The following is a 26,077-nucleotide window of genomic DNA, read 5'->3' as shown; positions in this document are numbered from 1 at the left end:
CCACGTCCTCCCGCAGTCCTGGAACGCCCTCCCTCCTCACCTCCGCCAAACTAATTCTCTTCCCCTCTTCAAAACCCTACTTAAAACTCACCTCCTCCAAGAGGCCTTCCCAGACTGAGCTCCTCTTCTCCCTCTACTCCCTCTACCACCCCCCCTTCACCTCTCCGCAGCTTAACCCTCTTTTCCCCCCATTTCCCTCTGCTCCTCCCCCTCTCCCTTCCCATCCCCTCAGCACTGTACTCGTCCGCTCAACTGTATATATTTTCATTACCCTATTTATTTTGTTAATGAAATGTACATTGCCTCGATTCTATTTAGTTGCCATTGTTTTTACGAGATGTTCTTCCCCTTGACTCTATTTATTGCCATTGTTCTTGTCTGTCTGCCTCCCCCGATTAGACTGTAAGCCCGTCAAACGGCAGGGACTGTCTCTATCTGTTGCCGACTTGTTCATTCCAAGCTCTTAGTACAGTGCTCTGCACATAGTAAGCGCTCAATAAATACTATTGAATGAATGAATGAATTAACTTTCTCACTGTACCTCAGTCTCGTCTATCCCGCAGTCGACCTCTTGCCCACATGCTGCCTTTGGCCTGGAAAGTCCTCCATCTTCATATCCAACAAACAATTATTTTCCCCACTTCCAAAGCCTTATTGAAGGCACATCTCCCTCCAGAGGCCTTCCCTAACTAAGCCCTCTTTTCCTCTTCTCCCATTCCCTTCTCTGTCATCCTGACTTACTCCCTTTATTCATTCACCCTCTCAGCCCCTCAAGCACTTATATATATATCTGTAATTTTATTTATTTATATTGATGTCTGTCTCCCCATCTAGATTGTAAGCTTGTTGTAGGCAGAGAATGTGTCAGTTATATTGTTCTATTGTACTCTCTCAAATGCTTACACATTTGCTCTGCACACAGTAAGCACTCAATAAAGATGATTGACTGACTGAGAGCATGAGGCTTCTGGACAGGATAGGTCCAGAGCAGCCCCAAGGGAAGTAAGCAGAGAGTCTTCTCCCCACTGCCCTCTCATCCCCCATCCAGATGCCCCAGATGCACTAATGAGGAGACAGTTCTTTGTTTGGCCAAAGAAAGCTGAAGGCAGTCCTGGCCAGAGCAGAGTGGTGCTGAAAGTAGGAGTCGTGGGGTCTGGGCCCAGTCTGACCTCTGGCATCCTCTTGGGGGTCTTATGGGGTAAGTGGGGGTTAGAGAAGGCACGATGGAGGTGGGAAGGCGGGCCGGACTGGCTGAGTTAACCTTGGGGAAGCCCCCGTGGCACTAATGGGCAGGAGGAAAAAGGGAGGGGGAGGTTGGACTTAGTCCTAATGTTGAGGGGAGAAAAGGAATGAGAAATCATTACCCACCACCCCACATACCTCCATTCTGGGCAGGCTGCCTGGAAGACATGGGATTGTTTTTCCTGCCTCCCTCAACCTTGACCCCTACCCAACCCTGGTCCAGTAAAGTCAGAGAGTCCTTCTTGTAGTCCAATTTCCTTTCTTCCCAGTGCTGGTTTACAAGTTGGCAGGTTTTGAGATTGCACTGGATGAGGGGTGACCCTGCCTGGAGGGGAGGGTGTGGACAGATTGGCTTCCAGAACAATTCCTGAGTTGGCACGGGAGACTTGCATCTTCAACTGCATCCCGTCTCTAGGCTTTGGGCAGAGAAGGACCTGGTCTACCCTCAGTCCTCTTGGTTCTTTTTCCTGGAGTGGAAACCTGAAAGTCTTCGGAGAAAGGTATATGCCTGGCCACCAGGGGTCACCTTAAGCAGTCTTTCTAAGGAAGGACAGCTAGTTCTTGAACAGAGAACAATTTCCTTGGATAAGAGAACGTTGACAACTTCACCATCATGCCTTTACTGAGCATTCTCAGAAAGCACAGCTGCTCCTTGGGACAGAGGGACATGACCCCCGACTCCAGAGAGCCCCAGGTCTAGGAGGAGATATGGGGTGGATACTGTCTCCACTCTCAGGAAGAAAGGACTTGTAATCAGACCTGTCTACCTGGACAGACACAGCCCCCGCAGGGATGAACCGAGGGAGAGAAATGTGTTCTAGAACTGGCCTGTTGGTGATCTGTGTGAGGGAATGTTCAGTCAAGAGAAGAGGTAGTTCAGTGATGGGCTCAACAGGATCAGGATGGTTTTCCCTTGCCCAGTGTCCTGGGTTGGATGAGGCTTGGAGGCAGAAAATACTATCTTTTATTAAGCACTTACTATGAGCCAGATACTGTACTAAGCGCTGGGGTAGATACAAGATAATCAGGTTCGACACAGTCCATATCCCACACAGAGCTCACAGACTTGATATCCAATTCACAGATGAGTTAAGTGAGGGATAGAGAAGTTAAATGACTTGCTCAAGGTCACACAGCAGATAAGCGATGAGCCAGAATTGGAACTCAGATTTTCTGACTCCCAGGACTGTGTTCTTTCCACTTTGCACATTGCTTCCCCTCCATCAGAGAAATGGTGATCTTGTCAACCATGCTCATCCCCGCCCCTACTTTCCCCTTCTGTCTGCCCTCTTCCAGGCCCAGAGCCCCTTGTTCCTGCCCCCCTTGCTCAGCCTGGAAGAGGGCCTCCTGCTTCCTGGTTTCTGCTCATGCTTGATCCCGTCCATCATTTGTCAGTCCAGGGGCATGCCAGCTCCAGATTCCTCCAGGGCTGGGGACCGCTGCTTCTGGATTGGGTATCAGAAAGGCCCCAAGGGGCTCAACACCAACCAGGTGCTCCAGAACAGGAGCAGTGGCCAGAGAAGGGCCTTGGTTCCTGTAGCTGCTGCTCCTGGGAATGGAAAGAGAAAGAGACATGATAATGCCAGTGACCTGAGGAGATTAGAGGTCATCCTGTCCATCCCTCTGCCTCACCAGCAGGGAAATTCTCCCCAAGGCCGATATCAGGGTGCTGCTCAGCAGACTAGAGCAGATGCAGTGGCTGACCCCAATCCATTCTAGGTCATGTCTGGGCGAGGGGAGGGAGGAAGGAAGCAGGGCGGCTTCGACCCCTATCCAGCGAATGTTGGCCTCAGTGGTCAGACTGTTGATGTCCTAAATCTCTACTCCTCCTCTGCCAACAACAACACCCCTGGCAGCTTCAGACCAATTAGAAGCAGCATGGCTCAGTGGAAAAGAGCCTGGGCTTCGGAGTCAGAGGTCGTGAGTTTGACTCCCGGCTCTGCCACTTGTCAGCTGTGTGACTGTGGGCAAGTCACTTCACTTCTCTGTGCCTCAGTTCCCTCATCTGTAAAATGGGGATTAACTGTGAGCCTCACGTGGGACAACCTGATTACCCTGTATCTGCCCCAGCACTTAGAACAGTGCTCGACACATAGTAAGCACTTAACAAATACCAACATTATTATTATTATTATTGTTAGAATATGTTGTCAGCCTAGTATAAGTGTGTTTATATGGTTGTCTGCATGTGTGTGTGTGTTTGTGTGTGTATGTTTCCAGTCAATGTCATGGGTCAGTCCCACTGTACATGCAGCCTAGGATTCTGTCTTCAACAAAAGTTTCAGAAGGCTGGGAGGAACCGTGAGCTGGTTTCCTTCTGAACCCACTCAACTCAGGCAACCATCAGCCTCTTCTGGACTTTCTTCTAGCCCTCCCCTCCTTCAGTGCCCCGACTAGTTCCCTTTGCTCTACCCTCCTCCCCTCCCCACAGCATTTGTGTATATATGTGCATATATCTATAATTCTATTTATTTGTATTAATGCCTGTTCACTTGTTTTGATGTGTATATGTCTATATTATTTATTTATACTGAAGCCTGTTTACTGGTTTTGATATCTGTCTCCCTGCTTCTAGAGTGTAAGCCTGGTCTTTATTGCTGAATTGTACTTTCCAAATGCTTAGTACAGTGCTCTGCACACAGTAAGTTCTCAATAAATATGGTTGAATGAACGATGGAATGAATGGTGCCAAAGTCCAAACCCTCTATTCTGCCTTCAAACCCACTCAAGTTCTCTTCTAAACAAAAATCCCCTGTGAATCTTACAGGTCCCCATTCACTATTGCCCCATCTTCTTCCTCCCCTTTCTGTCCAAACTCCTTGACTTTCATTCATTCAATAGTATTTATTGAGCGCTTACTATGTGCAGAGCACTGTACTAAGCGCTTGGGATGAACAAGTTGGCAACAGATAGAGACAGTCCCTGCCGTTTGACGGGCTTACAGTCTAATCGGGGGAGATGGACAGACAAGAACAATGGCAATAAATAGAGTCGAGGGGAAGAACATCTCGTAAAAACAATGGCAACTAAATAGAATCAAGGCGATGTACAATTCATTAACAAAATAAATAGGGTAATGAAAATATATACAGTTGAGCGGATGAGTACAGTGCTATGCGGATGGGAAGGGAGAGGTGGAGGAGCAGAGGGAAAAGGGGAAAAAGGGGGTTTAGCTGTGGAGAGGTAAAGGGGGGGTGGCAGAGGGAGTAGAGGGAGAAGAGGAGCTCAGTCTGGGAAGGCCTCTTGGAGTAGTCTAGTCTTGACTTCCTCTTCACCAACTCTATTATGAGCCCACTACACCCAACTGAGACTCTGCCATCTCTGTAAGATCTCCAGTGACTTCCTCCTTTCAAGGGCAAGAGATTCTATTCTGACCCAATCTTTTCACACCTCTCAGCCACTTTTAACACTGTCATGCCTCAACCCCTGCAGACTGCTTTTTCCTTAGAGTGCTCTCTGATCTTGGTTTTGTAGACTAGGTACTCTCCTGGTTATCATCCCACCTCTCTGACTGCTCTTTCTCTGTTTCCTTTGCTGTTTTTCCTTCCGCAACTCATTCCCTAACTCCCTCTAGACAGTAAGCTCCTTGTGGTCAGGGAATGTGTATACCAACTCTATGTTGTACTCTACCAAGCAGTTAGTACAGTGCTTTGCACAGAGTAAACGCTCAAAAAGAATGATTGATTGATATAGGTGACCCACAAGGCTCAGTGCTGGGCCACTTGCTTTTCTCCCTTTACACTCACTCTCTTGGGGAACACATTCTCTGATTCCCAACTCCCATCTTCCCCACTCTCCCAATCCCCATCCCCCCAAACTCCCCATCCTCTCCTTTCCCTCCTATTCCCCTCACTCTGTCATCCCTTTGCCCCGATTCCCAAAAGGCTTCCTTTCCTATACCCCTAACCCACCTGTGTGTCATCCCTCCCATTCCTCAGCCTGCCCATCTCCTTCTGCTCATCTCCCTTACCCCTTAGCCCTTTCACCTTTAATGTACTCGCAGTTGTAGGTTCTGGTCTTGTTCATGGACCGTAGGTGGATTTCATTGGAGCTGTGGGCCCCACTTCTGGAGTCGATGACTTGGAAACTCTCATAGGGGGGGATGAGCACCTCATTTTCATAGTAAAATTGGGAAAATTGTCTGATTCTGGGCCCGTGGCAGGTCTGGATGGTGAAGAAAGTGGCGCTGCCAAACTCAAGGGCTCTTTCTTCATTCAGGGAAGAGGAGGTGAAGGAGCCAAAGCGAATGGTCTTCCCAGTCTTGGCCTGGAAACGCTTGTCTAGCACACCCCGGTACACCATGTGGCATTTAGGGGTCTGCTCCCCCTGCAGCAGGGAGATTGCTCGGGTCAGCAGGAAGTGGAAGGTCTTGAAGTGGAAGGACTGCATGTAGTGGTTCCGTGAACGGCCAGCCTCACGCACGGCACTATTGAACTTCACGTACAGAGGTTGCTCTTCAAGAGTGTAGGCCAGAATAGCCACCGCGTGCTCTTCCCGGAAGCCTGGGGGCCAAGGGAACTGTTGTGTTCTTCTGACCTCTGCCCATTTGTCAGTGGCAACCTTCCAAGCCTTGGCATAGATAGCATTGTTGGTGAACTCAGTCTGATTCAGGGCATCCAGCTCGCGTTCCATTTCTTGAGTGCAGTTGATATACTGATCATCAAAGGAATCTAGAGCCATGTCCAGTATAGATTCACTGGCAAGGGAGGGATTGATGGCCTGGTTTGGGAAGAGAGGGTCACTGAAAGAGCTTAATGGGAAGCTCCTTGACAATAGTAGGGAAGGAAGTGATATTTCCAGATCATTTCACCAGCCCCCCTGCCTCTAGGAGAATGGCCCTTCCCCCTAGTGCAGACAGGCAGACAGTGCCCACTACCTTATTGGCCCAGTGGAAGAGGCCTAGGTCTGAAAATCAGTATCTGGAGGAGGCCTGGACAGATGGGCAGTGTCTTCCTTTGGGCTGTTCATAAGGCCAAAAGCCCAAAGCTAACAACCCCTGGGGTGCAGCATGGCCAGGAAGTGCACGCTTGCCTCACCCACGAGCACCGGGAGACCAGGGTTCTAGACCCAGCTCTGTAAGAACGGGAACTGCTGCTGGAACAGGGCCGTCAGTGGTGCGGGTTGCTGACTGGAGAACCACCTCCGGCTTGCCATGAAACTGACACGGCTTGAAAGAACCCAGAAAAATCACTTGGTAATATGGGTGGCGAGGACCACAGCGACTCCCAAGGCCTGGTGGGTCATAGGGCTCTGGCACAGCACCGGCATTGCACTCTTGTCACTTTCATTGGAAATGGGTCCCGAACATAGAAAACTTTGAGTTCACTCATCTGTGTGCTGTCCCCCTGCCTGCCTCCTGACTTGCTGCACCGCAGGCCCCGGTGGGAACTCGATGGGCAGGTTGAGAGAGGGTAGGTGGTACTGCCCAAGCTGCCACCCCTGCCATCGATTCTTCCTTGCAGTTCCTCAGTCCTGAAGTCTCAGGACTGAAGTAAGACATTGCCCCAATCCCTCCCACTTTTTTCAGTCCTTCTGCCTTTCCTGCCTGGGTGGAGGCTGAGAATAGTGTGTCCCCGCCAACCTCTGGTCTGGACTTTTCATCTGAGGCCTGAAGTAGGTTTTCCAGCCCTGCGGGCACCCTTCCCTTCCTCTTGGTGGAAGCCCCTTCGCCCATAGAGAAGCATCTTGGCTCCGTGGAAAGAGCATGGGGTTGGGAGTCAGAGGTCATGGGTTTGAATCCTGGCTCCGCCACTTGTCAGCTGTGTGACTGTGAGCAAGTCACTTCACTTTTCTGTGCCTCAGTTACCTCATCTGTAAAATGGGGATTAAGACTGTGAGCCTCGTGTGGGACAACCTGATTACCCTGTATCTACCCCAGCGCTTAGAACACTGCTTGGCACATAATAAATGCTTAACAAATGCCAACATTATTATTATTATTACCTGGAGGGACTGCAAGATGGTGGCAGCTAGCAGCCACAGCAGTAGCGCTGAAGCGGGCACTGGTTTGGACCTCATTCTCTCTGCAGGGAGCTCTGTGGGGTTGAGATAGGTGGGAGATGGGGAGGGGGAGAATGAGGGGAATACAAATTCACTCATCTTCATAGCCACTTTTCTTTCTTCCTCTTATCTGTAACTTCTTATTCATTCATTCAATAGTATTTATTGAGCACTTACTATGTGCGGAGCACTGTACTAAGTGCTTGGAATGTACAAATCGGCAACAGATACAGTCCCTGCCCTTTGACGGGCTTACAGTCTAATCGGGGGAAACAGGCAGACAAGAACAATGGCAATAAATAGAGTCAAGGGGAAGAACATCTCATAAAAACAATGGCAAATAAATAGAATCAGGGTGATGTACATCTCATTAAACAAAATAAATAGGATGATGAAGATATATACAGTTGAGCAGATGAGTACAGTGCTGAGGGGGTGGGACGGGAGAGGGGGAGGAGGAGAGGGAAAGGGGGGAGAAGAGGGTTTAGCTGCGGAGAGGTGAAGGGGGAGTAGAGGGAGCAGAGGGAAAAAGGGGGGAGCTCAGTCTGGGAAGGCCTCTTGGAGGAGGTGAGCTTTAAGTAGGGATTTGAAGAGGGGAAGAGAATTAGATTGACAGAGGTGAGGGGGGGAGGGCATTCCAGGACCGTGGGAGGATGTGGCCCGGGGGTCAACGGCGGGATAGGCAGGACCGAGAGATGGTGAGGAGGTGGGCGGCAGAGGAGCGGAGCGGGCAGGGTGGGCAGTAGAAAGAGAGAAGAGAGGAGAGGTATGAAGGGGCAAGGTGATGGAGAGCCTTGAAGCCTAGAGTGTGCCTCTTAATGTGTGCCTCCCCTGCTAGATTGTAAGCTCCTTGAGTACAGAGTACAGAGATGAGGTCTACTCCCTTTATTGCACTCCATTCAAGCCTTTGGCCCAGTGGTCTGCACACAACAGGTGCTCATTAATACTGTGCTTGACTCAGTGCCAGAAGGGTTGGTGGGTTTACTTGGGAGGGTGACCATTGGGTACCCCAGGGTGGGGGTATACTGCCACCTGGTATCATTCTTGTGAGAATGTTGCAGGCATAGGAGAGTTTGCCAGTCCAGAGGATTCCCAACCCTTGTCCCTGCCCCAAAACAGGAGAGGGTAGAGGGAAATGAGGTTTGGAGGTGGAAAGTGGGAACAGTGAGGAGTGAGGGTGGTATGGGAGGGGGCAGAGGGTGGGACAAGTGGGAAGTGGAAGACAGAACAGGAGGGGGATGGATTGTGGTATGGGAACTATAGGAGGGTGGTATGGGAGGGGTTGGAGGGTGCAGTTGGAGGGTGCACCAATAAGGGGGTAGAGGAGAGAGGGGTGGAGGTCAATATGGGAGGGGGGCAGAAGGTGAGGCCAGAGAGGGGTGGAGGGAAGGACAGGAGGTGGAGAGGGGACTGTAGGGAAAGAATGGAGGGTGGTGCAGGAGGGGGGAGAGCGGGGGACTAGTGGGGGATGCAGGGGAGGGGAGGAGAAGATGGGGGACAGGAAAGGAGAAAAGGGAAGGAGGGAAATGGAAGGTCAAGGTGGACCGGCAAAGTGGACTGGGGTGGTTCTGCCATGGCAGACCGGTGGTAGCCAAGTATTGGACCTCCATAAATTACTGCATATGGCATCAACATGTCTCTCTCTGGACATGTCATGATGTGATTGCATCATGTGTCACTCTAGATTCTTGTCTCAACGCCCAAGTGTCCCTAATTGCCACTGAGAATGGGCTCCAAGAGCCCAGGGCCAGAGCCAGAAGATGGGAACATTAAGGCCAAACAGGAGCCCTAGGACACCTAAGGAGAGTCCCCAGATGCCTGCTTCTGCCCTATGGGAGGTACAGAGCTAGCGTTGCTGGGATGGGAACCCTGCATCCCTCCCATGGAGTCCCTGCAGTCCCAGTTATTCCCTATCAGATGCTCCCCCAGCAGCCAGCGAGGGAGATGGCTGAATTGTGGATGAGGAATTGTACTCACCCAACTAACTGCCCTTTCCTCTTAGTGACCCTGCTTTCTCATGCTGGAGGAAAAGAATGCTGCGGGGAGCGGGATGGGGCTTTGGAGTGTGTGCATAGATCAAGTGGGCATATCTACTGTCCACTTTCCCCCTGACCTGTAGCTAGCTCCAGCTGGTTGGATCATTCATACTTTCACACTTGCTCACATCCCACATAGGTTGATGCTTCATCATGTCTAGTGCCCTTCCTACCTAAAGGGTTATAATTCAAAGTCTGAATGGACAGAGCTGTTTCACTACTGGGTTTGATGGCAACAACACATGGACCAGAGAAAACAGTCAGGATTCCTCAGGTAGCCGGAGTCTCCAAACAGGACTGCCTTTTCCCTGGAATAAACATTTGGAATGCCTTCATTCATTCATTTAATTAATTCAATCATATTTATTGAGCACTTACTATGTGCAGAGCACTGTACTAAGCACTTGGAATGTACAATTCAGCAACAGATAGAGACAATCCCTGCCCAACAACAGGCTCACAGTCTAAACGGGGGAAACAGACAACAAAACAAAACAAGACAAAACAAGTACTCTGGGGTCAGTATCATTAAGATAAATCATAGATCTACTATTATCTATTATAGAATCATATATCTATTATTATTATTATTATCTACCACATCATTAAAATAAAATAATAAATAATATATGCAAATATGCATAAGTGCTGTGGGGAGGGGAAGGGGCAAGAGCAGAGGGAGGAGTAGGGGCAATGGGGAGGAGAGGAGGAACAGAGGGAAAGGGAGGGCTCAGTTTGGGAAGGCCTCCTGGAGGAGGTGAGCTCAGTAGGGCTTTGGAGAGAGGAAGAGATCTAGTTTGGTGGATGTGAGGAGGGAGGGTATTCCAGGTCAGTGGTGGGACGTGGGCCAGGGGTCAACGGTGGGATAGGTGCGAACGGGGGACCGTGAAGAGGTTAGTAGCAGAGGAGTGGAGTGTATGGGTTAGGCTGTAGAAGGAGAGAAGGGAGGTGAGGTAGGAGGGGGCTAGGTGATGAAGAGCTTTGAAGCCAAGAGTGAGGAGTTTTCGTTTTATGTGAAGGTTGATAGGCAACCAGTGGAGGTTTTTGAGGAGGGGAGTGACATGCCCAGAGCGTTTCTGTAGAAAGATGATCTGGGCAGCGGAATGAAGAATAGACTGGAGTGGGGAGATACAGGAGGATGGGAGTTCAGAGAGGGGGCTGATGCAATAATCCAGTCAGGATATTATGAGAGCTTGTACCAGCAAGGTAGCAGTTTGGATGGAGAGGAAAGGGCAGATCTTGGCGATATTGTGAAGGTTCATTCTGCACTTTGTTCTCTTGTGGGGATTTACTTTTCCCTGAGCCAAGCTTAATGTAGCTGCCGCAGTCTCCCAGAGGAGAGCAGATAACCCAGGCTGGAGGGGAGAACTGGGGAACTTGGCCCAAGAGGGAGTGGCCTTTTGCCATGAATACCACCCCCTCTAGATTCTTGTAGCCTTCATCTACCACCTCCCTGGTCCCACCTCCAACTTCTTTCTCAACTTCCTTCTCTGCTTTACCATGCCTGCTCTGATCCTCAGAGACTTCAACATCCACATGGATGTACCTGATGACTCCTCTGCTGCTTGCCTTCTTTCACTCCTTGACTCCGCCAACCACCTGCTCCACCCCACCTCTTCCACTCACCAACTTGGTCACACTCTCCATCTCATCATCTCTTACTGCTGCACTACCTCCACCCTCATCAACTCTGAAATCCCTCTCCCTGACCATAACCTTCTCACCTGCCTCCTCTCTCACACTCCTCCCCCCTGTAAATCTGTATTACTCCCCCACAGAGACCTCCGCTCTCTTGACCCCATCCATCTCTCTCAGTGCATCATACCCCACCTTGCCTCCCTAATCCTCTTTACCCATTCTTGATGACCAGATTACAGCTCTCAACTCCACCCTCCTCTTCTCAACACAACTCACTTGCTCCCCTTTCCCTTCATCTCCGTCACTCTCTCTCCACTAACCCACAGCCCTGGATCTCTGTCTCTGTCCATCTCCGTCGCTCTTATGCTCGAGCTGCTGAATGCTGCTGGCAAAAGTCTAAACACCAAGCCAAGCTTGTTCACTTCAAATTTATCCTTTCCTGTCTTAACCCTGCCCTCTCCTGTGCCAGGCAAAACTATTTTTCTTTCCTTATTGACACCCATGCCAATCACCCCCGCCAGTTGTTCCGGACATTTAACTCCCTCTTCAGGCCTTCTGTTCCTTCTCCTCCTCCATCCCTCACCCTCAATGATCTAGCCACCTACTTCATTAAGAAAATTAACACCATCAGGTGTCAGATCCCCAAAGTCACCCCTCCCCCTTCTCCATCCCTCCCCGCCCTCAACTCTGTCTTCTAGTTTCCCATCCTTCCCAGCAGTATCTTCAGAGGAGATCTCCTCCCTCCTCTCAAGTGCCACCCCCTCCACTTGTGCTTCGGACCCCATTCCCTCTCATCTTATAAAAACTCTCACCCCTTTCTTCCACCCCTCCTTAACGATCATCTTCAATTGCTCACTCTTGAGCGACTTCTTCCCCTCTGCCTTCAAACATGCCCACATCTCCCCCATCCTAAAAAAACTCTCTCTGACCCCACTGCCCCTCCCAGTTATCACCCTATCTCCCTCCTACCCTTTCTTTCCAAACTCCTGGAGCGAGTTGTCTATACTCACTGCCTCGAATTCCTCAACTCCCACTCTCTCTTGGATTCCCTCCAATCTGGCTTCTATCCCCTCCACTTCACCGAAATGGCCCTCTCAAAGGTCACCAATGATCCAATGGCTTCTACTCTATCCTAATCCTCCTTGACCTCTCAGCTATCTTTGACAATATCAACCATCCCCTCCTCTTCAACACATTATCCAACCTTGGCTTCACGGACTCCGTCCTCTCCTGGTTCTCCTCATATCTCTGACTGTTCATTCTCAGTCTCCTTCGTGGCTCCTCCTCTTCTTCTCATCCCCTAACTGTAGGGGTTCCTCAAGGGTCAGTTCTTGGGCCAGTTCTGTTCTCCATCTATACTCACTCCCTCGGTGAACTCATTCACTCCTACGGCTTCAACTATTATCTCTATGCAGTTGACACACAAATCTACATCTCCTCCCCTGTTCTCTCTCCCTCCCTCCAGGCTTGTATCTCCTCCTGCCTTCGGGACATCTCTACATGAATGTCTGCCTGCCACCTGAAACTCAATATGTCCAAGACTAAGCTCCTTATCTTCCCTCCCAAACCCTGTCATCTCCCTGACTTTCCAGTCACTGTGGAAGGCACTAAATTCCTTCCTGTCTCACAAGCCCGCAACCTCGGTGTGATTCTTGACTCTGCTCTCTCATACACCCCACACATCCAATCTGTCACCAAAACCTGCCAGTCTCACCTTCACAACATCTCCAAGATCTTCCATTTCCTCTCCATCCAAACTGCTACCTTGCTGGTACAAGCTCTCATAATATCCTGACTGGATTACTGCATCAGCCTCCTTTCTGATCTCCCATCCTCCTGTATCTCCCCACTTCAGTCTATTCTTTACTCCACTGCCCTGATTATCTTTCTGCAGAAACGCTGTGGTCATGTCACCCCCCTCCTCAAAAATCTCCAGTGGTTGCCTATCTACCTTTTAATGAAACAAAAACTCCTGACTATTGGCTTCAAAACGCTCCATCACCTTGCCCCCTCCTACCTTACCTCCCTTCTTTCCTTCTACAGCCCACCCTGCACACTCCGCTTCTCTGCTGCTAATTTCCTCACAGTCCCTCATTCACGCCTCTCCCACCACTGACCCTGGCCCATGTCCCAACACTGACCTGGAATGCCCTCCCTCCTCACTTCCTCCAAACTAGCTCTCTTCCCCTCTCCAAAGCCCTCTTGAGAGCTTACCTCCTCCAGGAGGCCTTCCCAGATTGAGCCTTCCCTTTCCCTCTGCTCTTCCTCCCCTTCCCATTCCCCCTACTCTCTCACTCTGCTCTACTCCCTTCCCTTCCCATACACTCCACTCCTCTGCTACTAACCTCTTCATGGTCTCCCGTTCGCACCTATCCCACCGTTGACCCCTGGCCCACGTCCCACCACTGACCTGGAATGCCCTCCCTCCTCACTTCCTCCAAACTAGCTCTCTTCCCCTCTCCAAAGCCCTCCTGAGAGCTTACCTCCTCCAGGAGGCCTTCCCAGATTGAGCCTTCCCTTTCCCTCTGCTCTTCCTCCCCTTCCCATTCCCCCTACTCTCTCACTCTGCTCTACTCCCTTCCCTTCCCTTCCCCACAACACTTGTATATTTGTACATATTTATTGCTCTATTTTATTAATGATGTGCATTTATCTACGGTTTTATTTATCTATTTTGATGGTAGTGATATCTGTCTACTTGTTTTGTTTTGTTGTCTGTCTCTCCCTCTAGACTGTGAGCCCGTAGTTGGGTAGGGATTGTCTCTACCTGTTGCCAAATTGTACTTTCCAAGCCCTTAGTACAGTGCTCTGCACACAGTAAGCACTCAATAAATACGATTGAATGAATGAATTAATATGATGGATCTTAGCCTGGGATGATTGAGGCAGCTACTTTCCCTCCACTTCTCCCTATCAACCCGGTCAGGTGATGCCATCCTCCTCCTCATCATCAAGAACATGCAGTGAGTGCCTACTTGGTGCATGTTGTGATGGCCGTTTCAGTGGAGCCCCGCAGGACCCTGTCCTCATCATCCACAGGAACTGAGGTGGGGGAAATAGACACCATACCAAGGGGAATTGAAAAAGAAGGAGAGGAGAAGGGAAATTTGGAACTTACCTGTTTTGATCTCTGGAGCGTCTCCTCACATTATCGGGTCAGTGGGAGGCTGGGGATCATTTGTAGGGAGGACAGTGTCCCATCTTCAGTTATGAAGCAGAGAATGGGGAAGGAGGGGCAAACCCAAACAGGCTCAGAGATTGGCTGGAGTGTGTTCTCTATCTTTCCAGCAGAAGGGTTGCTCTGCCATCCATCTTCCCTTCATTGTAATAATGATAATAACAGTGATGATGATGATTGTGGTGGTATCTGTTAAGTGTTTACTATGTGCCAGTCACTGTACTAAGTTTTGGGGTAGATATAAGATAATCAGGTTGGTCAAAGTCCCTTGTATTATTTGCATGCCTCAGTCTTTTCAGGTTTTCCAGTGAAGCCCAGTAATTTTTGTCAGTGCTCTAGAACTCATGAGGAAGGATGAAATGTGAAAGAGAAATTCAGGAAAAAAATGAGGGAACATGGTTCTGAATTTATTCACACCGTCCTTTACACTCATGCATATCTAAAAAGTGTTTATTTATACAACTCTGAAAGTATTTATATGTTTGTCTCTTTTGTCAGTTTGTAAGCACGTTGAGAACGGGGAATGTGTTCCTCCTGACTTTAAAGAGGATAAATGTAGGGATGGAGAAAGAGAGCAGGAATGTGAGAAAGAGAGCAGGAATGTGAGAAAGAGATCAAAATGGTTCAAGAATTTGGAGGTGGGGCTGGGTGGTGTAGGGGGGCAGGCAGTGGTAGATGACCATGACTGGTAACTAGAATGGGTGGTAGAGGTAGATGATATGGGCTTTGAAGGAAGGAAAATAGAGGGACGGTTGTGGAGGGATGGCATGAAAGTGGCATTTGGAGCAAAGAAGGAAGGCAAATCCTCCCCCTGGCCCTTTCCCAGTGAGTCATGGAGAGTGGGAGTTGGGGAGGTCCCCTTGGGGGAGAGTGGCAGGGGATAGAATGCCATCTAGAGAGAATCAGGTGGCAGGGAATATGTTATATTGTGCTGTACTTTCCCAAGTGTTTAGAACAGTGCACTGAACACAGCACTTAATAAATATGATTGATTGCTTGATTAAAGGAGGAGCAGTGACTGGGTTAGGAACAGGCCAGGAATGAAAGGAAGATTTTTTATGATGGAGTGGGGCTCCCACAGACCACACTTGGCTGGGCTATGAGGAGGGGTAGGCATGAGTAGGAGAGGGATTGGATGGGAATGAGTTACCAGGGAGTGGTGTGGAGAAGGTGGGGGATGTGGGAAAGAAAGCCAGGGATATGGTGATTAGAGAGTTTGGATTTAGAGGACATGGTGAATTTGAGTATCCAATGGGTAAGACATGGGGCAGAATGGGACAGAGGGCATGCCAATAGGATGTGGAGGGCAGTCAGTAAGGAGGTGGATGGGAGGGCAAGAGTGGTGAGACCTGGTGGGCAGGGAGGGAAAGGGAAGGGCTGAGTGAAAGAGGAGAGACCCAGGGATGACTTCACTTTGTATTCAGTTTTCTGGCTGGAGTAATTTGCATTTCCCTGAGACAAGCTTAATGTATTATTATTATTATTATTAGGTGCCATCAAGTCATTTCTGATTCATAGAGACTCCATGGATATACTTTCTCCAGAACATTCTGTCCTCTGCCATAATCCGCAACCTTTCTGTTATTGTTGTTATGGTCTCTATCTAGCTGCTGGTCTGCCTCTTCCTCATTTTCCCTGGACTTTTGTAGCTGCCACAATTTCCCTTGAGAGGAGCAGATGTCTTAGACTAGAGGAGAGATCTGGGGGACTTGGCCTAAGATAGAATGGGGTTGTCCTGTGAACATCATGGATCTTATAAGCCTGGGGAGATTGGGGCAGCTACTTTTCCCCCACTGCTGTCTATCAACCCAGACAGCTGATGCCATCCTCCTCCTCTTCATTAAGGGCCTACTTGGTGCATGTTTTGGTGGCTGGTTCTTAGGAGCCCTGTGGGACCCTATAATAATGATAATAATAATAATTTTGGTATTTCTTAAGCACTTACTATGAGCCAGGAATTGTACTAAGTTGGACACAGTCCTTGTCCCACTTGGTACTCACAACCTCAATCCCCATTCTACATATGAAGTAACCGAGCAACAGAGAAATGAAGTGGCTTGCCCAAGGTCACACAGCAGACAAGTGAAGAGCATGGATATACTTTCACTTTATATTTTCAAAGTTAGAACCCAGGTCCTTCAGACTCCCAGGCCTGTGCTCTATCCACTAGGCCATGCTGCTTCTCATCTCCCACATGAAATGAGGTTGGGGAAATAGACACCATCTCAAGAGGAATTGTAAAGGATGAAGAGGAGAAGGGAAATTGGACTTACCTGTTCAATCATTCATTCATTCAATTGTATTTATTAAGCTCTTCTTGTGTTCAAAACATGGTACTAAGTGCTTGGGAAAGTACAATACAACAATCAGCAGTGACAATCCCTGCCCATAGTGAGCTCATAGTCTAGAGGGGTAGGTGACAGACATCAATAAAAATAAATAGACATAAATACAAATAAATAAAATTACAAGTCTGTGCATAGGTGCTGTGGGGTGGGGAGAGAGAAGATGAGTAAGGAGAGCGAGTTGGGGCAAGGTGGAGGGGAAGGCCTCTAGGAGGAGGTGAGCCTTCAGAAGGGCTTTGAAGTGGGGAGAGTATTTTACTAAGCACTTAGAAGGGAACAATATAACAATATAACAGAGTTAGTTGACATGTTGCCGACCCACAATTAGCTTACAGCCTAGAAGGGGAAGTTTTCCCTAGAAGGGGACGTTTTCAGGCTAGAGGGGGAGCTTATCGTGACTTTCAACCTTGTAGGAGCAGTGCTAGAAACAAAACTGGAGTTGCTGTAGGAATCAGGGCTTAGAATAGTGCTCTGTATATAGCATGTCCTTATCAATCACCATAATAATAATCAAGAAAACCAGTGTGTCTGCTGAGGAAAAGAGGGGTTGCTAAATCCAGACATCATTTTGCTCAAGTAAAGGATCCTGCTTCTGCTCAGAGACCAGTATGATTTTCCTGAGGTCCTCACAAATCAAGATAGAAATGAATGTGTTTGTGATCCTGAGGGGTTGCAGTCTAGGTTTAAAGCTGAATGCTCCTCTCCATTTTAGTCATCAGATTAACCCTGTAGCCCAACTCAAGATGCTTCTGGGAATGACTGGCAGTTTCAATCACTAAGAGGGGACCAGCTTTGGCTATTTATCTCCCTCTGACTCGCTTCCTGGTGTGGAGTCCTTTCTCACAGGGCTGATTTCAGTTTCCATTGAGCTTCTGCTTTGGTTGTTGCCCCCCAGACTATGACCCAACAGGAGCATGACTGACAGGGACGAGAGAGCGCATGTGATGCTGCGTGAAACACTAGTACTACAATCTATTTCCTCCTTGCAAGTTTTTGGCTTCAGTAGGCAAAATGAGATTGAGTGTGTGTCCAAATTGGTGAGTGTGTGAGATGGGTGGGGTATGGCAGGAGGCATGAAGGTGGAGTTGAGGAGTGAGAGGAAACAGGAAACAGAAGTGTCATTGAGGACATCCATGTAAATATTGAAGTCCCCAAGGATCAGTGTAGGGATGGAGAAAGAGAGCAGGAATATGAGAAAGGCATCAAAATTGTTCGGGAAGTTGGAAGTGGGGCCTGGGGGGAGCAGTAGATGACTATGACTGGTAAGTGGAGTGGCTTGTTTTATTTTGTTCTGTTTGCTTTGCTGTCTGTCTGCCCCATTTAGACTGTGAGCCCGTTACTGGGCAGGGATTGTCTCTATCTGTTGCCGAATTATACATTCCAAGCACTTAGTACAGTGCTCTGCACATAGTAAATGCTCAAGTAGAGGTGGATGATATGGGCTTTGAAGGAAGGAAAATAGAGGGATGACTGTGGAAGGACATTGTGAAAATGGCAATGGAGGGAAATCAACTCCTCCCCTCGCCCCCCACCTCTCTTTCCCAGTGAATGGGAGTGGGAGATGATGAGGTCCCCTTTGGAGAGAGTGGTAGATGAGACAGTGCCATCTGGGGAGAACCAGGTGCTAGGGAATGTGTCTGTTATATTGTGCTGAACTCTCTCAAGTGCTTAGTACAGTGCAGAATGGTGTAGTGGATAGAGCACGGGCCCTTGAGTCAGAAGGTCTGGGTTCTAATCCCAGCTCCACCACTTGTCTGCTGTGTGGTTTTGGGCAAGCCACTTCACATCTCTGTGCCTCAGTTACCTCATCTGTAAAATGGGGAGACTGTGAGCTTCGTGTGGGACAGGGACTGTGTCCAACCTAATCTGCTTGTATCCAGTGTTTAGTACAGTGCCTGGCACATAGTAAGCACTTAAAAAATACCACAATTATTATTATTGTTAGTGCACTGCACAAAAGTGCTTAATAAATATGATTGATTGGTTGATTGAAAAAGGAGAAGTGACTAGGTTAGGAACAGGCCAGGGATGAAAGGAAGATTTTCTATGATGAAGTCGGGGTCTCACAGGCCACACTTTGCTTGTCTGAGAGGCGGGGTTGGCATGAGAGGTGGAGAGGTAATGGATGGGAGTAAACTGATGGGGAGTGCTGGGGAGAACTGGTGTGGAGCAGTAGTGGGGAAGAAGGTCAGGGATATGGTGATTAGAGAGATGGGATTTAGGGGGCATGTCTAGTCACTAACAGATGAGACATGCATTTGGTGATGTTTTGGAGACAAAGGAAGGTGCATGATTGTAGAGCAGGGGAGAGCCTGGGACTTGTGAGGTAGATCTGGGAGTCATCTTCAGAGAGGTGGACATCCTATCTGCTTTTTGAATAAACTGGTATTTTCTTCATTTGTTTAGTTCCCTGATTATTTAGCCTATAGCTTGGTTCATTGGTTCATTCATTCAATTCAATAGTATTTATCGAGCACTTACTATGTGCAGAGCACTGTACTAAGCGCTTGGAATGAACAAGTCGGCAACATCGGTCTGGTGGCCCAGGTTCCTCTGGAGAAGCAGCGTGGCTCAGTGGAAAGAGCCCGGGCTGGGAAGTCAGAGGTCAGGGGTTTGAATCCTGGCTCCGCCACTTGTCAGCTGTGGGCAAGTCACTTAACTTCTCTGAGCCTCAGTTCCCTCATCTGTAAAATGGGGATTAAAACTGTGAGCCCCACGTGGGACAATCTGATCACCCTCTATCTACCCCAGTGCTTAGAACAGTGCTCTGCACATAGTAAGCGCTTAACAAATACCAACATTATTAATATGAACCGAATGTCACCTAATCCAGCTTGTGTTAAGCAGGGTTGATCTGAAGTGCTGGTTCCTTTCCCATAGCTGCAATGAGGCCCTGTCAATGCAGAAAACCAGGCGTGAGAGAGTGACCACTTGGTAAAGTCAGCAGCCCTGCATTATGGGATGGCAGCCAGCCCCAAGGTCGAGGGCCAGGGAGAAGTCATGGGTGAAAAGATCATCCCGGACTTTACACCGAGTGAGGCCATACCCAGTGCAGGGCCCAACTCCTGGTGGCTGGTAAGTGGGTAGCAGGGCTCAGGGTTGGGAGGTCTCAGCTGTTTCTGCCCCACAAGGCCAAACACCAAATCAAGCCAGGTCAAGTGAGTGTTTGTGGAGCTCCTGTAAGAGGAAGTTTCATCAGGTTGGTGCTTTCTGTTTCTCCATATGGGACCTTTTCCCATAAACCTTCCCAGAGACCCTGTTGTTTATGACAGTCAGCAGTCAATACCTCGAGACCATAAATTTTCTGTGAAAATGGGGGCATTAGTGGTCATGTTATCCTCCCCACTCACTTCCTCCATGTAGTTTCTTGTATTGCAAACTCTTCACTTTTTGGGTGGCTCTGGAAGTCCTTGGAAGTCTTGCTGCAGCCAGCCCCACCCTGCCATGCTCCCCATAAGAGTCTTCTCCAGGACTAGAACATGGATATGCTGAGGTCTTCAGTTTTTCTTATAAATAATAATAATAATAATGTTGGTATTTGTTAAGCACTTCCTGTGTGCCGAGCACTGTTCTAAGTGCTAGGGTAGACACGGGGGAATCAGGTTGTCCCAAGTGGGGCTCACAGCCTTAATCCCCATTTTACAGATGAGATAACTGAGGCACCGAGAAGTGAAGTGGCTTGCCCAAAGTCACACAGCTGACAAGCGGCAGGGCTGGAATTCGAACCCATGACCTCTGACTCCAAAGCCCGTGCTCTTTCCACTGAGCCACGCTGCTTCTAATAATAATGTTGGTAATTGTTAAGTGCTTACTATGTGACACGCACTGTTCTAAGCCCTGGGGTAGATACAAGGTAATCAGGTTGTCCCATGTGGGGCTCACAGTCTTAGTCCCAATTTTACAGATGAGGTAACTGAGGCTCAGACAAGTTAAGTGGCTTTCCCAAGGTCACACAGCAGACAAATGGTGGAGCCAGCTTTAGAACCCACGACCTCTGACTCCGAAGCCCCTGCTCTTTCCACTAAGCCACGCTTCTTCATCGTGGCTCTAAGGTGGCTCAGAGATCCTGGGACTTGCAGAGAGAAGCTAGTGGAGACACATCCCACTCCCATCAGAAAACCTGCCCACTTCCTGCCCATTTCCTGATCCTTGCTGCCTTTCTCCATTTTCCTTATACAGTTACTCTCCAAAACTTCCAACCTCCCATCTGTGCACAGATCAACAAGTCAATCCCCAGACTATATTTCTCCACCTTCTGTCAAAAAGCCAAAGAAAATCCTGTGGTATTTCAATGCCTGGGTAGGCAGTGATGCCTTTACGTGGAAAAAATCATTGACTCCCTTGGGACGGAGCCAAAGAGCTGGGGCCCTTGTCTACTCTGCAGTGACCTAAACATCAGCTGGGAATCATCAACGTGCTTTTGCCCCTTGTAAATAGGCACTCGAAGTCCAAATAGTGGCATCTCATAGATGATACCGTGGCCCATCTGTGGGATTTTGGAGCTTTTCGGGTGGATCACTGCATCCATGTGAGATGCTGAGTACCACACTGACTCATCTGCTCCAAAATTGGAGTGATACAATCAATGCATGGAGAAGCAATAACCAAACTAATCGATTATCAGTCCAGCAGTGGCATTTATTAAGCACTTACCTATATGCTGAGTACTATACTAAGCACTTGGGAGAATGCAATAGAGTTGGCAGACATGTTCCCCGACCAGTCTAGAGTGAGAGACAGACATTAAAATAAATTACAGCTATCTAAATAAACGCTGTGAAACAGAAGGTGGGGGTGAATATCAAGTGCCTCAAGGGTACAGATCCAAGTGCATAGGTCAAGCAGGAAGGAGAGAGAGTAGAAGAGGTTATGTAGAAGAGGTGATGCTTCCTCCTAACTGTATTGTGTAATACTGCCTGTCTCCACCACTAGATTGTAAAACCCCTGAGGGCAGTAATAGTAATTATTATTATTATAAGTGCTTACTATGTTCCAAGCACTGTACTGGGTGCTGGGGTAGATACAAATAAATCAAGTTGTTTATAGTCCTTGCCCCACACAGGGCTCACAGTCTTCATTCCCATTTTACAGATTAGTAATCATGTCTACTAACTATATTGCACTCAAACACAGAGTAAGCGCTTAATAAATGCTATTAACACATTAATCAATCAATCTTATTTATTGAACACTTACTGTGTGCAAAACACTGTACTAAATTATTGGGAGAGTACAGAAGAACAGTTGGTAGACAAAAACCCCTCACCATTGGCTTTAAAGCACTCAGTCACCTTGCCCCCTCCTACCTCATCTCGCTACTCTTCTACTACCACCCAGCCCACACACTTCACTCTTCTGATGCTAACTTTCTCACTGTATCTCAGTCTTTTCTATGTCGCCATCGACTCTGCACCCATAACCTCCCCCGGCCTGGAACTCCCTCCCTCCTCAAATCCGACAGAAAATTCCTCTCCCTACCTTGAAAGACTTATTGAACGCACATCTCCTCCAAGAGGACTTTCCCGGCTAAGCTCCCCTTTCCTCTTCTCCCACTCCCTTTACTCATTCCCCCTCCCAGTCACACAGCATTTATGTGCAAATCTGTAATTTATTTATTAATATCAATATTTCTTTCTCCCCCTCTAGACTTTAAGCTCACTGTGGGCAGGGAATTTGTTTATTGTTGTATTGTACTAAGTGTTTAGTACAGGGCTCTGCCCACAGAAAACGCTCAGTAAATACGATTAAATGAATGAATGAACTTGTTCCCTGTCCATAATGATCTTATAGTCAAGAGGGGGAGACAGACATTAATATAAATAAATATATTATGGACATGTACATAAGTGCTGTAGGCCTGAGGGAGGGGTGAATAAAAGGTGCAAATCTGAGTGCAAGGGCGATGCAGAATAGAGTGGGAAAAGAGGAAATGAGGGTTTAAGATGGGCTTTTTCTAAATAAGGCTTTGAAGGTAGGAAGAGTTATCGCCTGTTGATTATGAAGAGGAAGAACATTCTAGGTCAGATGCAGGATGTGAGTGAGAAGTCATTGGAGAGATAGATGAGATTGAGGTTTGGATAGCATTAGAGGAGTGAGGTGTGCAGGCTGGGTTGATAAGAAAACAGCGAGTTAAGATAAGAGGTGGCAAGATAATTTAATGCTTTAAAGGTGATGGTAAGAAGTTTCTGTTTGATGCGGAGGTGAATGGACAATCCCTGGAAATTCTTGAGGAGGGAGAAAAGTGGACTGGAATGTTTTTGTAGAAAAATGTTCGGTCAGCAGAATGAAATATGGACGGACGTGGGGAGAGACAGGAGGCAGGGAGGTCAGTGAGGACGCTGATGCAGTAATCAAGGAGGGAGAGGATATGCGCTAGGATTAACATAGTGACAGTTTGAATAGGAAATGACAGATTTTTAGCAATGTTGCAAAGGATGAACCCATAGGATTTGGTGACAGATTGAATCTATGGGTTGAATGAGAGAGATGAGTCAAGGATAACACCAAGATTACGGGCTTGTGAGGCAGGGAGAATGGTGGTGTCGACAGTCAGAGCCAGGGTCAGGGCAAGGTTTAGGTAGGAGGATGAGGAGTTCTGTTTGGACCTGTTAAATCTGAGGTGTCAGAGGGACATGCAAGTAGAGATGCCCTGAAGGCAGGAGGAAATGTGGGACTGCAGAGAAGAGAGGTCGGGGTAAATTTGGGAATGATCCGTTTAAAAATAGTAGTTGAAGCCATGGGAGCATATGAGTTCTTTAAGGGATTGGGTATAGATGGAGAATAGAAGGGGACCAGAATTGAGCCTTGAGGGACTCCCAGAGTTACGGGGAGGGAGGCAGGGGAAGATATAATCTTGATCCTCTGCTATCATTCTACTGCTTTTGACCTAGTGGATCACATGCTCTTCTTCCTCAGAATACTATCAGGACTCTGTTTTGCTGATACAGTTCTACTCTGGTTCTTCTCCTTCCTCTCTGATAGCTCTTCCATTTCATTTGTAAGTTCCTCCTCTGTCTCTCATGCGATTACTCTGGTATTCTCCCAAGACTCCTTTCTAAATTCTCTACTCTTCTTGCTTTCCATGCTCTCTTCCAGGGAGCTCATTCACTCCCATCTGTAGTCAACATGCCCATATTTCTTCTTTCCTCAAAACCATTTTTTTATGGTATTTGTTAAGCGCTTACTATGGGCCAGGCACTATATTAAGTACTGGGGTAAACACAGTCCATATCCCACTTGGGGCTCATAGTCTTAATCCCCATTTTACAGATGAGGTAACTGAGGCATGGAGAAGTGAAGCGACTTGCCAAGATCACACAGCAGACAAGTGGCGGAGCCAGTATTAGAACCTGCGTCCTTCTGATTCCCAGGCCCATGCTGCTGTATCCCCTAAGCCTTGCTAATTCTTCTACCATACATTAACTCCCCTTGTCTCTTTGCATCAAGCAAAAACTCATTACAATCAGTTTCAAGGTCCTACACAAACTTGCCCCACCTTACCTATGTGATCTTTTCCCCCTCTATTAGCTAACTCTCTGCCATCATTCCTCCCAAGCAAACCTATTAGCGGTACCCCACTTTTAATATTCCTTTCAATAAATCCATCAAGGAATTAAGGGTCTATTATGTTACCTTCGACAAGTCACTCAACTTCTCTTTGCTTCATTTTCCTCATCTGTGAGAAGGAGATTCAATATCAGTTTCCTCTTCTACTTAGACTGGGAGAGACATATGGGGCCTGTGTCCGACCTGATTATCTTATATCTACACAGTGCTCAGTACAGTGGATGACACCTAGTAAGCTCGTAACATAACACCACAATCATTATTATTGTTTTTATTGTTACTATTACTATTATCATCTTGTTCTTCCAAGGACAATTATGACATCGGTGGTACAAGGTCAGGAAACTCAGCTTTTTGCATGTGAATGGGAACACTGAACAGCACAAGTAAGACTGAGGCAGAAAAACAAAACATTTGGAGCACTCAGTTGCACAAAGTGCTTCCCCTCAGTGTTCCAATGAGATCTGTGGTTGACATTCCCCAAGCTCAACCGGAGACAGACTCCAGGCTGTACTTTCTGCAGTGGATGAGCAACTTGCTGGATAACTTGACAGCCGGTCCCCTGGAAGTCCTTTAACAGGGGACATGTTGGATTGTTGTCCCAAGCACTAGTAGAAAAGAAAAAAGAGGCAGCCAGCGATTCAGTAAAGTATTTGCAAAATGAATTAGAATTCATATCTAAGGAGGTAAATAACAATAATAATAATAATGATAATAATTATGGTACTTGTTAAGCACTTATTATACGCCAGATAGTATACTAAGCACTTGGGTAGATACTAGCAAATTGGGTTGGACACAGTCCCTGTCCCATGTTGGGCTCACAGTACTAATCCCTATTTTACAGATGAGGTAACTGAAGCCCAGAGAAGTCAAGTGACTTGCCCAAGGTCACACAGCAGACAAGTAGAAGAGCCAGAACTAGAACACAGATCCATGTGACTTCCCGGTTTGTGCTGTATATCCACTAGTCCGCACTGCTTCTAAGTGAATAAATGACTTGTGAAAGTTTAAAAAATTGCAAATAAGTAGTAGAATCAACATTTAGTGGAACAAACAGCTGGGTAGTCTAAACTTTCATTTTCATGCTTGTAACAGGTGTTTTATCATTATTAGTAGTAGCAATATGTTGCCGTATTGTACATCTGTTGCCGAATTGCACATCTATTGCCGAACTGTACATTCCAAGTGCTTAGTACAGTGTTCTGCAAATAGTAAGTGCTCAATAAATACTATTGAATGAATGACTCTACAATTGAAAGTGATCGCTTTCAGAAATTGGGCAGATTTATGAAGCTGTGGTTAAACATTCACCTGAAAGGGACACACTGATGCTTTCTCTTCCCCAGATTGCTGCAGACCTGGTGTTTCCTGGGTATCCCATTGAGCTCACTGATGGGTCAGAGAAGCAGTGTGGCTCAGTGGAAAGAGCACAGGGTTGGGAGTCAGAGATCTTGGGTTCAAATCTTGACTACACCACTTGTCAGCTGTGTGACTTTGGGCAAGTCACTTAACTTCTCTGGGCCTCAGTTACCTCATCTGTAAAATGGGAATGAAGACTGTGAGCCTCACATGGGAAACCTGATCACCTTGTATCTCCCCCAGCGCTTAGAGCCGTGCTTTGAACACAGTAAGTGCTTAACAAATACCACTATTATTATTATTATGTGCCCCTCAAATGGGTGGTGGCTGTTTTGAACAGAGAAACTGAGATTCTGGGAGACAAAAGACTGCTTGTGCCTTTTGTCCCGGGTCTCCAGAACAGTTGGGAGTCGACACCGTAGTAAGCCTTGGTCGATCTGCAGTTCGCTGTCAGTGCAGGGAAATGCACCAATGCAGCTTATATGCACCTTTTTTAGGTGGAGAAATAGGTCAGAGAAGACCTAGGGTTCAACTTTGTGCTCATCATGGACACTGAGGGTCTCTGGGCCCCAGAGTTTGCCACTATATCACTGAGTCATTTCACTGAGTTGGTGACCTGTGTCATTGGCCTGGTAACTAGATCACAATCAGCCCTCATCTGTTTAGCAGTGAATCCTTCTGAAATGGAAGACATTCTGGAAACTGTGGTC

At 47.7% G+C, this 26,077-nt stretch overlaps 1 protein-coding gene across 1 annotated transcript; it reads right to left on the bottom strand.

Moving 5' to 3' along the window:
• Window positions 1-2,382: 2,382 nt before the first annotated feature.
• LOC100089774 (GPI-linked NAD(P)(+)--arginine ADP-ribosyltransferase 1-like) lies at window positions 2,383-5,948 on the bottom strand. Its single transcript, XM_029058641.2, has 2 exons — window positions 5,229-5,948; window positions 2,383-2,791 (listed from the first exon to the last, which is right to left on the bottom strand). Exons 1-2 carry the CDS (start codon window positions 5,920-5,922, stop codon window positions 2,700-2,702), a joined length of 786 nt encoding a protein of 261 aa, XP_028914474.2. The 5' UTR covers window positions 5,923-5,948; the 3' UTR covers window positions 2,383-2,699.
• Window positions 5,949-26,077: the final 20,129 nt, after the last annotated feature.

This window comes from Ornithorhynchus anatinus, chromosome 2 (assembly GCF_004115215.2).
Source record: "Ornithorhynchus anatinus isolate Pmale09 chromosome 2, mOrnAna1.pri.v4, whole genome shotgun sequence".
Classification (NCBI taxonomy): Eukaryota; Metazoa; Chordata; class Mammalia; order Monotremata; family Ornithorhynchidae; genus Ornithorhynchus; species Ornithorhynchus anatinus.
Note: the sequence above shows the minus strand (reverse complement) of the source record. Positions and strands in the feature narration are given on the sequence as shown.

Excerpts from the sequence above, each read along its gene's own strand:
- LOC100089774 (XM_029058641.2), bottom strand. The coding sequence starts at position 5,922 with ATGGCTCTAGATTCCTTTGATGATCAGTATATCAACTGCACTCAAGAA. Across the intron at positions 2,792-5,228 it reads CAACTGCGAGTACATTAAAG|GAGCAGCAGCTACAGGAACC; the intron begins GTGAAAGGGCTA and ends TTCCATTCCCAG.